This window comes from Mustela putorius, unplaced genomic scaffold (assembly GCF_011764305.1).
Source record: "Mustela putorius furo isolate JIRA1106 unplaced genomic scaffold, ASM1176430v1.1 tig00000589_pilon_pilon_pilon, whole genome shotgun sequence".
NCBI lineage: Eukaryota > Metazoa > Chordata > Mammalia > Carnivora > Mustelidae > Mustela > Mustela putorius.
In genome coordinates this window covers 11,578,705-11,594,920 of record NW_025421425.1, presented here as the reverse complement: position 1 = coordinate 11,594,920, position 16,216 = coordinate 11,578,705, and the positions used below count along the sequence as shown (strand labels likewise).

Genomic DNA, 16,216 nt, shown 5'->3' with positions numbered 1-16,216 from the left:
GTTGGCGCTGGAATCTGTTTGTGCTGATGACATGAACCTTAGAAGGGAGGATTCAGAATAACATTCGTGTATCTGAAATCGAACACCAGCAAGCAGGTGTTTAACCTCAAATCAAATGTTATTTTTTAATGCTTCTCTCCTGTCTGGGAGCCACCTGAGTCCCAGAGTATTTCCACATCCACCTAGCAAGACTTGGCATGTTCTGGAGGCTCACCTTTGGCCTTTCTGGCCTTCTTACAGTGTAGTGAGTGATCTTGCTCTGTGGGCCGCAGTGTCCACAGTGCACCTGCACACTTCCAGCGGGAGTTGGCCAGGATACAGCTGGGAATGGTGGCCCTATGAGTCCTGCCATGGGGTGTACTTAAAAATCCAACTATTCTTGGACTTCCTTAACCAATCTCGGACTCCTTCAGATCTTTCCACTTATCCTTAGCCATTTTCATATCTTTCCTGGGATGGGGGAAGCAACAATGTCTTGTGGTGTCTAGGAATCTGGTAGGGTGCCCCTGGTAGGGCCCTTCTCAGTCACAGCACTCCAAAGCCATTTTATATGCAGGGCATCTCTATGACACTTGTAGATTCTCACCCATTCACTGTGTGAGCAATCATCTTAGTTTTTGGATTTCCCTCAGTGCTGGGAGGAGTTAAGAGGTCTAAACACCTCTTTAAGACCTGTTTTCCAGGAGCTCTATCTAGATCTCCTCCCTCTTTCCAGATGGTCAACTTTAGTTTTGGAGGAAGCGGGAATAAATGAGCTTTCACCATCACTCAATCTTCTCTAATTCCTAATTTTAGGATGAGAGTCTTCTAGACCCTGCTGTAGTACATCAGACATACTCTGGCTTCCAACCTATTACCACCTCTGTGAAGGAGAGGGGATTTTATGATGAGCAAAGTTGAGCACTGACTTCATCATTTGAATCTATGCCCATCCACTTCTAGAGGCAATAAACTCCCCCCTCTTTTGTTTTGCTTTGTTTTAAGATTTTATTTATTTATTTGAGATGGAGTGAGAGAACATGAAAGCATTCACAGTTGAGGTAGAGGGAGGAGCAAAGGGAGAGGGAAAAGCAGACTCCTTGCTCTGCAGGGACTCTGACACGGGCCTCAATCCCAGGACCCTTAGATCATGCCCTGAGCTGAGGGCAGACACTTAACTAACTGAGCCACCCAGATGCCCGGAAATAAACGCTTCATGATTTATAAAACGAAGGCCCTTATACTCTACACTCTTCTTTCCTTCCTTTCTTCTTTCCTTCCTTCTTTTCTTCCCTTTTTAAAATTTATTGCTTTTAACTTATTGTCTCATGAAGATTTGGGTTTCTCTTAGAAATATAAGTAATTGTTGCAACTGGGAAATCTAGCTATGAATAATATGTGATATTTATGGACTCTAATATTCAAGTTTTATTATACCACCACTATACAGCTCTCTATATGCTTACAACTATTCCTTTAAAAAAATGTGACACACACTTTTTAATGGATACTAAAATTTTTAGATATAACATAAGTTAAATATAAGACTGTAATTGCTTGATTTTGTGAATAATTTGGCTAAGATTTGTTAGCTACAATTTCAAAATGAAGTTGAGTAAACATAGATCTGATCTTTTTTGTATAATATGCTTACTTTGAAAATAACATGTTGGCCAGCCCTGATCGATTTTATGGAGATACGAACTACACATTCTCAACTTGCAATTTTTGTCTTCTAGCCATAGTTGTGCTGTATGTAGCTCTGCGAAGGCAGAAGAAGAAAGACACTTTAATGACCTCTAAAGAAGACATCAGAGACAACGTTATCCATTACGATGATGAAGGAGGTGGGGAGGAGGACACCCAGGCTTTCGACATTGGTGCTCTGAGAAATCCAAAAGTGATTGAGGATAACAAAATTCGCAGGGATATAAAACCAGACTCTCTCTGTTTACCTCGTCAGAGACCACCGGTGGAAGATAACACAGACATACGGGATTTCATTAATCAAAGGCTACAGGAGAATGATGTGGACCCAACCGCCCCACCATACGATTCATTGGCAACATATGCGTATGAAGGAAATGGCTCAGTAGCAGACTCTCTTAGCTCTATAGACTCTCTCACCACAGAAGTGGACCAGGACTACGACTATCTGACGGACTGGGGACCCCGTTTTAAAGTCTTGGCAGACATGTTTGGTGAAGAAGAGAGTTATAACCCCGATAAAGTCACTTAGGGCAAAAGTGAAGGATAAAACACAACCAAAAGGAGACATTTAAGAAAAAGAAACATAAGTAGAAATCGCACACACACATACACACAGGTGTACACACGTGCACACACACACACACACACGCATCAGGCTTTATAGGACACAATCCTTTGATTATCGGGGTTTCTAGCAAGTTGCTATATTTATCATATTGTGAGTTTTGTTTTTTTTTTTTCTGCCAACACAAGATAAATCCTATTATGTGTACTTGCTTGGTTTTGTTTTGTTATTTTGGAAACACACTGAGACAAGCTCAGGCCTATTAAATACGATTTACTGACATGACAACTTAGAATGAAGATAGCTATGTGGCATCACGGTGGAAGAGTGTTAGATTTTTCTTAATTCCACTAAAGTGCCTACTGAAACTCTTATCATTTAAAATGGTGTACAATACACTCTGCTGTGATGGCATTGCAGGATTCAGAGATAATACAGAGGACAGAAAACAGAGACACTATCTTTATGTCAAGGAGCAATAGCGACATGCTGACTTCCAATTCCTCTTGAGGAAAAGAGAAGAATACTTTCTGAACTCCATCTTCTTATATTCAGAGTTTCTTTTTCTCTTTTTTAAACTGTATGCCAAAACACATTTGTTTTTCCTTCCCTTTCAGAAAATTGAAATAAATGCGATACTATCAAATTCTTTATGTAAGTCCTGAATTTTAAGAGCAATGTTTGAACTTAACATTAGTTCATATTAAAGGTGTTCAGTAAAATGTTCCTTTTTTTCAAAAAAAAAAAAAAAACTAAAAAAAAGAAGTTAAAAAAATCCCTCTTGATAAAGAGAGGCCTCAGGGCTGAAACTCCACATTAAAATAAATATTGGTTTTGTCTTCATACTGTGCTGGTGTGTGGAAAGTTGGTTTTAACAAATCACCAGATTATGAAAGTCTTCAGTCACAGATAACATTTTTAAGTTGTGTCTCCATGAAATTTTTTAAGGAAAAAAGTGCCATTAATTTAAACATGGGAAGAGAAATTCGTTATATAACTTCTCAGAGTTTCTTATAAACTAGTCATTTTTTTGTCAGCAAAGACAATTAAAATACATATACAAGATGGATTTATAGCATGTCTAAAAATATTTATCATATATTACCAAACAAATAAAAAATCAGGGATTTCAGAAAAATCAAACCAGTGACTAATTCCTAAAAAAAAGACAAATGCAAAAATCAGGCAGTTGATTTACTTATTGAATTAACATGGACTTCAACTTTTTAAACATTATTATTATACCAGATCTCACAGTTAATTCTTTATGCGATCATCTACAATAATTCCACTATAAATTAATAACTCCACTATACAATTCCTGTGCTCTTAAAGAAATTTTACTTTTTAATTTGATGCAGATTTCTGAGAACTGTTAGATTTTATAAGCCTACAAGTAAACTACACTCATATACTTTACTCTCCAGTGAACTGTACAGTATCTAGAAATGCACTTAACAAAACAGATAACTATGAAGTGATAATATATTTTCTTAATAATATAATTATACAGGTGACTACTGAACTATTAAGACTATCTACAGGAAAAAAATAAAGGTTTCTTATAAGATCCATCCTGAAAATGTGGTCAATACCTAGCTGTATTTATGAAATATTTATGAATATATATATTTTCAAAATTATGAAAGAATTCGCACATGGGAAAAATGGGTAGAAATCTAGATAGTATAGGCAAGTTATAGTCAGTCCTATTTATTCGTAAGTCTTACTTTAAACATATATAAGTGATAATTATATGGTGGCAATTTGGCTGTTTGCGTTTGCAGTTCACATCCCTGTTTTGGTGTCACATAGTTACACACTTTCCTTGTCTTCTCTACCAGAAACAATGTCTGACCTTCTTCCTCTCTGCTCCCAGATTTTACCTGAGTCTCATCTCTGGGAACTTCGTTAGAATATTCATGTACTGTAATAATTCACAGCATGATATGCTTTGGGAAATATTTATGTATTTTTAAAAAGCTGGCAATGTCGTATGAAGGCAACATCTGGGTTTGTCCCAGCCACACAATTTACTATGCAGTGATGCATGACCCCTTGAAGAAGGTTAATATGCAAGATCACTTCCAACTGACAGCAGGATTCTTGTCAGGAGTGGCTGCATTTTGTATCTTGCTCTAAGTATTCTGGAGGCAGTCAGAGACAGGACGCAATGATGGTACAAAGCAAGCTTGGGAAGGGCAGGTCATGTCAGACCCCATGACTGAGATTCTAAGCAAAAAGGTAAAATTAGTCTTGATTTTGCCAAACTAATTAGTTTTTGTTCTGTACTTCTATCTCTTATGTCTGCTTATTTCTGCTACATTATTGGAATAGTTTGTTAGGGCTGCCACAGACTGGGTGGCTTAAACAACAGAATTGTATTTCCTTGTGGCTCTGGAAGCTGGAAATCCAAGATCAAGATGTCAGAAGAATCGGTTTCTTCTAAAGTCTTCTCTCTTTGGCTTGTAAATTTTCTTTCTCCTTGGCTTGACCATTTTCTGTGTCTTCATATGGTCTTCCCTCTATGCTAATTCCTGTTCTTTTAAGGGCATCAGTCATACTGAATCCCCTCACATGACCTCTTTTTAACTTAATTAACTCTTGAATGCCCTATCTTTAAACACAGGCATATTATGAGGTACTGGTGATTAGAACTTCAAAATATCAATTTTAGGGGGACATAATTCAGCCCCTAAAAGCCACACAGATGTTAACAGCAAATTAAATATATATATGTATGTGTACACACACATATATACACATTTGTTGTAAATTACACACACACACAAACACACACACACACATATAATTTACAACAAATGAGGAAAGAAATTTGAAAGAAATAACATCAAATGAAAATAATTTCAGATACAGTAGGAAATCAGAGGAGTGATATGGTGAAAAGAGGTCTCTTGGTGCTCATAAATTGGAATTATTATGGGTTATCTTTTAGAGCATTCAACACTTGTATAATCTTTTTTAATCTTTTAATTTTTAAAATTATTTTTAATCTTTCTTTTAATTTTTAATAAACAGCTCCTGGCCTTCCTTCAGGAATTAAACAATACTTTGAAAAGGATTAGAATTTACATGGGGAATTTTGGCCATTAATAACAATCATATAAAACTTCTGAATTACATTATAGATTTACCTTTACAGAAATATATATGCACATACTATATATAACATATATATGATTATATATATATATTAAATGCAATCTTTGTGCTCAAAAAAATATTAGATCAACATGTAAGAGTGAAACAGTGTAATATACTAAAAGTAATTTAAATTTCTTTTGAGGCATATTCTATCACTAACTGGAAATGTGCTATGGGGTAAGCATCTTTGCCTCCATGTTCTATTCTCTTTGGCAAAATTAGTTTGTTGCCTTTGGTATTATCTAAGTTTATTTCTAAGTTTCTTCTGTAATATCTTGATGCTTAAGTTCTAGCTACAGTTACAGGAGTCTATTAAATTATTTGCATACTGATTACATAAAATTATGCAAAACATAGGAATTTTTAAGATATAATTAACAAAAATCTTTGAAATATGGATTTAACTAATTATGCATTGGCTCACCATGTACCACATATGGAGAGCTGGGAAAATATTTCCTAAGTTATAATTGTCAAAATTCTTCAGCAAAACAATGAAAGAATGCTTAAAAAGAGAAAGATCCTTAGCCAAAGAGGAAAAACAAGTGATGGGAAGAAAATATTAGAAGGACGTGTCTCTTATTCCTTGTCTTTAAGAGGAGAATATTTTAGAAATCCTTGGCAAAGTTTTAGTAACTAATGTACTAAAATGGGTATTTTTAAAAGCAGGTATAAAAATTCAGGGATATTTGAAGTGGGCCCCAAAGTATGACTAGGTATGAAAAGAGTTACTGAGATATCAGTAACAAGATCAGTCTGTTTCCCAAGAAAAAGAGGAGTGGGAAGGTGACAATTTTACAACCCTATTTTAAAAACTTATCTTGCCTCCTCCCCTAATTCATAGTTTAGCTAGCTATGCAATTCTCATTTGGAGAAAGGGTGTCCTTTCAATATAGAGCCTCAGATCCTTCAGTTCTGGGAGATTATTTTGTATTTATCCTCTAATGGGTTCCCACCCGATGTTCTCCTATTCTGGGATTTTTAATAGTTGACTGGATGTTTTAGGGTTAAGAATTAAGTGCATTATCTTTTCACTCTCACTATCTTATATTTTTATCCCATTGTCATGATTACCTTTTCATCTTTGTCTTCTAGGGTTTTTTTTTTTTTTTTTTTGCCTTCCAGTTCTGTCGATAAACTTTCCAGTGATATTTTTTTTCCGATTTCAGGAGCTTGGTGGTATACTGTTGTTCTGTTCTGTCACTTTTCCTGTTATTCCGTTCTTGTTTTTGGATAGTTTGTTTATTTCCTCTGATAGTATTAATTTTAGCTCTTCTTAAAAATTTTTGTAACTTCTTTTCCCTCTGAAAAGTGTATATCAAATAGATGGGGTAAGAGAGAGATAGACATTCATTTTAGCTTATTCTATTTTGATTCATGTCTCATTCTAGTTCTCTGCCATATTTGATATGTCCAAGTCTTAACATATGATGATAAGACAGGTTCTTTACTGTACTGTAACACTGGTTCTCTAATCTGCAATTTTATACCTAATTTCATTAATCACCATTCCTTTAGCTTTCCAATAGTTTGCTCAAAATGCTGGTCTGCTAATAGGCAATATGCCATTCTCTCTTTTGTTGAGGGGATGCACATACACAAACACACACACAAATGAATACATATGCATATATGTATAATTTATAAATATTTTTCTATAGTTAAAGAATATTTGTATCTCTATAGAGAAATGATATACATATCATTTATAAACATATATATTCTCTTATCATTAAATTATGTAATTATTATAACTTTGTCTCAGCATGAAAGGATATTATCGATGTAAATGTAATCAATCATAATGACCCAAACTTTGAAAAGAAACTGGTACTTTTTCTCATATCCATCATTATAAAGCAGATTAATTTAGTTTATACATGTACACATACACACAAACATATATATGTAATTAGATGGTTGATAATTCCAATTTGCAATAAGTTTTGGACTGCCATTAAATCCCTTTACTCAAGTCCCTTATTTTTCTTAGTGTAATGGATTTTCATAACCGTCAGACTCACAAAATTTCTCAATAGAATTTAAACTTTCATAGGAGTTTACTTTTATTTTTTAATTGCACTTTGAAGAAATAGAAGATAAGAGTGTCCAAACAACCTAGGCAAATCCAAGAAATAGTAACCTAATGGGTGGCAAGTTCTTCAATTATGAAGTTGAAGTAAATCTTATCATTCTTTTATTCTGGAGTTCTTTCCACTGTTTTTCCAACTCCTACACTGTTACGTGTAATATTTCATTGATGAATGTAATTAACACACACTTTTGGGTATTCTGGGCCATATTACATTATCATTGTACTTCCTTATACAAAGAAGAAAAAACCTGGATGTTGTTGATTCTATCAATATCTTACTCAAGCAACAGGGTTTTAAGACACAATAGTATCCAACAATACAGTAAAAATATAATACAATTGAAAATATCGATCTATCTTTCTGAGAAGCAGGTAATTTAAAGCTGTATCACTGTGCACCTCTTTATAAGCAACCTCGTGCCTATGTATGGCTTTAACTTTCCTAAAGTTTTTAAACCAATTATTTTTCTTTTTTTTTCCTTCTTTTCACCCTTGTATACCTTAGCCCTTGTTATCACTTAAATTTCCAATTTCCAAGTGCAATTCATTATGCCTTCCTTAATCCATTCTCCAGTAAATATGGTATTTGCCATGATTGAAAATTCCAATAAGTTGTCACCGAAAATTATTTGAGAATTAGTCTTCCCTTTCTCCTCTTCAGCTGTGTCAACATTTTTAAAAATGTGGTAACAATGACAGAAAATGCTGCTAATCACTGAACATATACTCTACTAAATATATGTGACAAACATTTAATGCTCAGAGTAACTTGATGAGTCATTATTATCTTTATTTTACATGAGTGTAAACTAAGCTTAGACACATAAAGTAACTTGACTGTTTAGACACAGTTAACACGTGGTGGAGCCAGGACCTTAACATCATTATCATTTTCACACTCCAGTCCTTTCCAAGGGTATATGATACACTTCTTCCCCCACTCCCACCCCCCTCACTTATAATTGACCATTTAACAACCTGAATTCTGTTTTTTCTTTCTACCATGCTCTTTTGAAGAATTGGTAACTTCATAATTGAAAAAACACCAGTGATACTTGTTTCACCTTTCTGGGATATCTGTAGAGTTAATTAAGCACACCTTCATATCTCAACTTCAAATTTCTGTTTCCACCTCTCAGTTCACCCATTTTTTCTTTAATCTTTTAATTCGTAATACACCACTCACACAGTTGATATAAATAATCCCACATAGTTCTCCCATCTGTTTTCATGTGTTTTTTTCCCATGTCTTTTTCATATCATTGACCCTGGGAGAGCTTATTACAATAGTGATTCTCATCTTTGTATAAATAGTTCTCAAATAATCCCTAAATCTGTATTTATACATTTCATCTTTTAACAAGGTAAAATAGTTTTACTTGTATATATTTGTTACTTCCTGAACACATACACCTGTTCTATGCATGGACTTCAAATTCATCAGATCCCAATCTAAATCTTCCTCTTTCAGAGTTTAGTATATCTGTTGTTATAACACTATGTATATAACATGTTACATATAATTACATTGCATTAATAATCATTTTTATATATTACATAAATTACATATATGGAATTATTTGTTGTATTGTATTGATCTGTTTCCTCTGGGTTATTCATGATCCTCATTTCTAATTCTGTTAAACTCTTCCTGATAGACTCTTTCATTACATCACTATTTTACTACCGAAATAACCTTTTTAAAAAATAAACTTTTAAAATCATTAAGGTACAGAAAGTTCCCATGTACTTCACACCCAGCCATACTAATAACATCTTATATTACTTTAATACATTTGTAATAATTAGTGATAATATCTACACCTTTTCATTAAAGCCCATGCTTTAAGATATTTAAATTTTTACCTAGTGTACTTTTCCACTCCAAGATCCCATTACACATAGCTATCAGATTTCTTCACGTTTTTCATGGCTATTATAGTTTCTCAGACAAGAATTTTTTTTTAAGAATTACTGATCAGGTATTTTGTAGAATATCCCTCAATTGGTATTCATCTGAGTTTTTTCCTCAAGTTTGGCCCAATTATATGGATTTTTGAGAGGAAGACCACAGAAGTAAAGTGCCACTGTCATCACATCATATTAAAGGAGCACACTATTAAAATCATTTAATCATGTTAATGTAATCTTAATTCTCTGTCTAAGGTGTTTTGTCAATGTTTTCACTGTACATTATTCATTTTTCCCAAATCCCATACTGTACTCCTTGGAAGTAGGTCATTCTGTGCAACCCACAATTAAGAGAGGATCAGATTATGCTCCATATTTTGAGGGCAAATTATCAACATAAAATATTTGGAATTTTTCTGCATAGGAGATTTGCCTATCTTTCATTCACTTATTTAACTAGGAATGCATAGCCGTATCTGATATTTTAGTTCATAATCCCATACCTCTTTATTCATAGAACAATTTCAGTCACTGCCTGTGCCATTATATATCCTCATTACTGCTTAGTTTTTGTATGTCTTGAGCACTTTCTTAGTTTTTGCCACTACAGGCTTCAAGTTCATCTTGCATATTTCTAGCCCTAGATCTAGACTCTGTCCCTCCTTTGAAAACCTTGCTTTCTTTTGTTGGAAAATTATATTACAGATAAAGAACTGGATGTTAAATTGCTCCTTGCTACTGAGGTCTTTGTGTTTCTAGGACCTCTCAGGGGACAGAACAACATACATGTATGTAGCGACCAGTGTGTGTGTGTAGGTAGATAAGTAGGTAGGTAGGTAGATACCTCTATATCTAACTGTCTGTACATTTATTGAGCTAAAACAGTTCATTTCATATATATACCATAATATATAATAATTATATATTACATATAATCATTATATATAGCCCTCTCTCTCTCACTTATATGTAACTTCTTATTCCAGCACTGAAAAACCTTCTTTCCAACATTTGCTATTTATTCACTTAATTGTTCAATTCCAATACGTATGCATAGCATGTCAGAATTGATAACCCGTATTATCATGCAAAACATTATCAGAGTTCTTTTATCTTTAGTCTTGCAGACCTTACTCATTTCCAAAATGACTTGGGTCCCAGCCTTTTCACCTCCATCCCCTTCAGTAAGGTTCTTCTATCCATTTGTTAAGATTATTTTGTCACAGTCTTCATTTAATCCTTGGATCCCCTAACCTTCTAAAACATATTTTTAAATTTTTCACACATTAATGTTTACATTTTCATTGTGAAGTTCAATAGATTTTGACAAATGCATGGCATTTTGTATTCACCATAATAGTCCCATATAAAACAGTTTCACAAATTAAAAAAAAAAAATTCCCTCTGTTTCAAAATGCTTAACAACTCCCTCTCTGACTCCTGGAAACCACTATTATACGTACTGTCTTTATAGTTTTGCCTTTTCCAGACTATCATCACATAAATGTAATCATACAGAGTGTAGCCTTTTCACACTGAGTTTTCCACTTAGTAATATGAAATTAAGGCACATCCATGTCTTTGTGTGGTATATAAAAATAGCTCAATTCTTTTTATTTCTGAATATCATTCCATTGTATGGTTGTACCAAAGTTTATCTATTACCTATTGAGGGACATTTTGGTTGCCTCAAGTTTTTTGCAATTATGAATAAAGCTTCTACAAATGTTTGTGTACAGGTGTTTCTATGAACATAACTTTTCAAATCACTTGGGTAAATAGGAGCTCAGTTGTTGGGCTGCACGTTAAAACTGTTTTCCTTTGAAAGAATCTGCCAGAGTGTTTTCCAAAGAGGCATTTTGCATTTCCCCCAGCAACAAATGAAAGCTTCATAGCTATTCATTCTTACCAACAGTGGCATTAGTTTAGATTTTAGCAATTCAATGCAGTGGCACCTCATTTTTTTCTTTTAATTCACATTTCCTAATGATAGAGTATGTTTAGCAACTGTGTGTCTTTTTATGTCATGCCAACTGATAGAAATTGCATAGAATCTGGTTCAAAATGGAAGAATTAGCATTTAACTATAATGAGTTTTCCAATCCACACACTTTCTCTCCTTTAATTTAGATGTTCTTTGATTTTTTTCATAAATTTTTGCAGTTTTCTGCATAATTTCTCATACATAATTTATTAGTTTATACCTAAATATTTATTTTTTGTTTTGTGAATAGTATTTTTTAAAATTTAAAAGTCTCATTGTTGCAGATATATAGAAAAACAGTTGACTAGTTTAGATTGAACCTATACTCTGTAATCTAACTATATTTGCTTATTATTTTAGGAGTTTTTTTGTAGATGACATGGATTTTATACAGACATATCATATTCAAATAAAGATTTTTTAATTTCTTCCTTTCCATTCAATATATTTTTTATTTTTTTTTCTTATTTTACTAGTTAAGAATTCCATTATGATGTTGAATAACAATGATGATACAGACATCCTCTCCATGTTTCTAAACTTAGGGGTGTGTACAGTCCCTCACCATCATGTAATGTTAGATAATTATTTTGAAGATTTCTTTATCAAGTTGGAAATACTGCTTTTTATTTCTTTTTGCCAAGATTTCAAAAATTATGAATGGCTTTTCGATTTTGTCAGTGTTTTTTTTTTTTATATTGAATTTTCTTTTCTTTAAATCATTTATTTATTTATTTATTTATTTGCTTTTCTGTATTTTGTACAGAAAAATATATATTTTGTATTACATATTCTGTACATATTACATATTCTGTATTTTGCCCCAGGGGTACAGATCTGTGAATCATCAGGCTTACACATTTCATAGCCCTCACCATAGCACATACCCTCCCTAATGTCCATAACCCAGCTACGTTATCCCTACCCCCACCCCCAGCAATGCTCATTTTATTTTATGAGAGTACCATTATTAGTTTTTTTTTCTAGTGTTCCAAAATTCATTGTTTATGCACCTGCATTAAATTTCCATATAAAATTATTTTTGTTAGCTTATTGATATGATGGCTTATATTGATTAATTTTTGGATGTTGAAACAGCCTTGAACCTTGAATGAATCATACTTGATTATGGTACATAGACATCATTCTAATATCAAAATCAGAAATTTCATTGATATAGGTGAAAAATACAAACACCCTAAATAAATGTTAGCATATCAAATTCAGTTATATATAAATTATAGTAGTCTCTGTTTTTCTTTATATTAAGCCATTTCTGGTTTTGATATTGGGATACTCTTGGTCTCATAAAATAAATGAATAAATTATTACTTTTCCTTGTATATTTTGAAAAAAAGATTGGGCACAGTTGGTATTATTTTTTCCTTAGCTCTTTGGTAGAATTCTCCAGTGATATAGTCTGGATCTGATACTTTTGTTGTTGTTGTTGTTGGAAGCTTCTTAATTATGAATTTTATTAATTTTATAGATATAGGGTTATCTAGGTTACTTTTTTCTTGTGTGAGTTTCTTCAGTTGATCCATTTTATATCTAAATTATCAAATTTGTGAGCATGGAATTTTTCATAGTACAGTAGTTCCCTTATACCTGTGGCTTTACTTTCCAGTTTCAGTTACTTGCAGTTCAGAGACAGATGAAACTTTTCCAGATATATCCTCAGAAGGTCAATAGTAGCCTAACACTATGCCACAAAACTTACATCATTTATCTTACTTCATCTCATCACATAGGCATTTTAATCTATCACATCATCAGACGGAGAAGTGAGTATAGTGCAGTTTTGAGAGAGAGAGAGATCATGTTGACATAATTTCTATTACAGCATATTGTTACAATTGTTTTTACTTTATTGCTGTTGTGGTTAATCTCTTACTGTGCTTAATTTATAAATTAAATTATATATATATATATTATATATGTGTATGTATGTATGTATATATACATACATACAGAGTTTTTACAGAGTTTAGTACCAACTGCAGTTTCAGGCATCCACTGGGAGTCTTGAAATGTATCCCTCATGGATGGGAGGGGTTGTTTCCATTTTATCATTTTGATATCTATATATCTGTAGTGATGAACCCCCTCCACTTATTTCTGATATTGTCTGTTTGTGTCTTCTCACTTATTTTTCCTGGTTAGTGTGGTTAGAATGCTGTCTACTTTATTGATCTTTTCAAAGAACCAGGTTTTATTTTTATTGATTTGTCTAAATTTCATTGATTTGTGTTCTAATTTTGTTTTAATTTTAATTCCAGTATAATTAGCATACAGTTCTATATTAGTTTCCGATGTATGATATAGTGGTTCAACAATTCTATGCATTATTCAGTGTCAGACTAAAAGTATACTCTTAATCCCTATTTCTAATCCCTAATCTTCACCTATATCATTAATTCTTTTTGTTCACTTATTTTAAGCTTACATTATTTTCTCCATAGTTTTCTAAGGTAAAACTTCAGTTTATTTTAGATCTTTCCCCTTTTTAATCTTTGTATTACAGGCCATATATTTCTCTCTGCACACTATTTTCACAGCATCTCTTAAACTTTGATAAACACATTTTTGTTTTCATTTAGTCCACAATATATTTTTAATTAATCTTAAAATGTCTTCAATACATGTACTACTTAGAAGTGTTTTGTAACTTCCAAACATCTGAAGATTTTTCTAGTTATATTTCTACTATTGATTTACTATAATTCCATTGTGAATTGAGAACATTTGCATGATTTTTAAAATTTATTTAAGTGTACAGGCTGGAATGAGGTCTATACTGGTGACTGTTCCATGTCACCTTGAAATGATGTGGATTCTATTGTCTCTGGATGGAGCATTCCATAAATGTCAATCGGATAATTTTGATTAGTAACACTGTTTAGGTTATGTATATCTTTACTGATTTTCTTCCTGCTTTATCTAACACTTATGACAAAGAAATATTGAAGTCTCTTATAAAAAGAATACTTTTTTTCTGTTTTTCCTTTAATGTCTATCAGTTTTTACCTCATGTGTATATTTATAATTACAGGCTTTCTTGGAGAGTTAACTTTTTTCAATGCCTCGTAAATTCCCTTCTTTATTTCTGCTAAACTTCCTTGTTCTGAAGTCAGTTTTGTCCAATATTCATATAGTTTCTGCAGCTTTCTTTCAATTAGTATTAGCATGGTATCCGTCTCTATTCCTTTCCTTTTTTCCTCTTAGAGTCTTTATTGTTTTAGTTTCCATGTATATAAAAAATATCATTTGGGGTGCCTGGGTGGCTCAGTGGGTTAAGCCGCTGCCTTTGGCTCAGGTCATGATCTCAGGGTCCTGGGATCGAGTCTTTGTCCAGTCAGTGTCATAGCTTTTTTTTTTTTTTTTTAACATCATCCTGCCCCAAGCCCTTCAGTGTTTTCTAGTCTATTTTTTAATGTTTTTAATTTCTTGCATGAAAAAATTTCATTCCATGCTATTATATATGCTCATATATTGTTGCTATAATTTTCTCCATATAAAAATATGTAGTTAATATAAAGAACCAAATTTGCACTTCATTGAAGTAAACTAGAATAAAATTTAATGGATGAGACCTTAAAAAAAAAAAAACAAAACAAAACAGATGAAACACTTAATTCTTGTATTTTTCCACATGAATTTTTAAATGTGATTGCTTATGTGTGTGTACACTTACATACATATATATCACTCAAAATATTGCAAATTGTGTATCTATCATTTCTTAAATGTAATGTTATTAAACGGAGATAAGATTTGACGTTTCACAACTACTATATACATATTTGTTCAATTCCAACAATATAGCATATAAAGTTACCATTTAGGAAGGTAATGTGAGAATAGTCTTTTTTTTTTTTTTAAGATTTTATTTGTTTATTTGACAGAGATCACAAGTAGGCAGAGAGACAGGCAGAGCAAGAGGAGGAAGCAGCCTCCCCACGGAGCAGAGAGCCGAAATGTGGGGCTCAATCCCAGGACCCGGGGATCATGACGTGAGCCGAAGACAGAGGCTTTAACCCACTGAGCCACCCAGGCACCCCCCCCTTTTTTTAAACAAGTCATTAAGCTGAAGGACACAAAGAATGAGTAGAGCAGAGGTCCTGTCTTTCCTCATTAGAGCTTATAATAAGCATTTATTATCACATCCCTTACATTCTTGAAACAGTGAAAATATCATACACAAAATAAAATGATAAAAAATACTTTAGTTGCCTGGTATATGAGTGCTCCAGCACTCTGTGTAGACATAGAGGAGAGAAATGTGAAATCATTACTTTAAAATTCTGGTTCATTATGACATCTGTAAACTAGCTTGATGAGGTAAGTTTACATTCAGAAAGCATATTACAGATACGCTTAAATCTTCTGTTCTTGTAAGGATGTTAGATTTTGGCACAGATATTTGTTCTCTTACAAATATTACCTTGTATATATTCAAGTAATATGAGTAATCTACAAAGCTTAGGGAAACCTTCTGTAGAAACAATCATGTAGCTCTTCAATTAAGAAAACTATATAGACATTAATCTAATTCTTATTTTTATAGGTATATATACACTAAAGGAAGATTTGAATAAACATTTAGTGATAACATAATGCGTTCCTATCACAGCTATATATCTTCATATCTTTCAATTCATCCACACAATCTCTCTGAAATTATTACCTCCCATTCTATAATGCAAATACAATTTCTCAACCTAATTAAATAACATACCTGTAGTCCCATTGCCTGTAAGCCACAATTCTGAGTAGAAAAGTAAAACCAAGTAAAAACCACAGCAAC

The 16,216-nt window shown here is 32.9% G+C and overlaps 1 protein-coding gene across 1 annotated transcript in view; it reads left to right on the top strand.

Moving 5' to 3' along the window:
- Window positions 1-3,327, top strand: part of CDH12 (cadherin 12) — a 253,650-nt gene extending 250,323 nt beyond the window's left edge. The window contains exon 11 of the mRNA XM_004778670.3: window positions 1,719-3,327. Within this exon, the coding sequence (XP_004778727.1) occupies window positions 1,719-2,218 (500 nt within the window). The 3' untranslated portion in view covers window positions 2,219-3,327. The remainder of the gene's footprint in view (window positions 1-1,718) is intronic.
- Window positions 3,328-16,216: the final 12,889 nt, after the last annotated feature.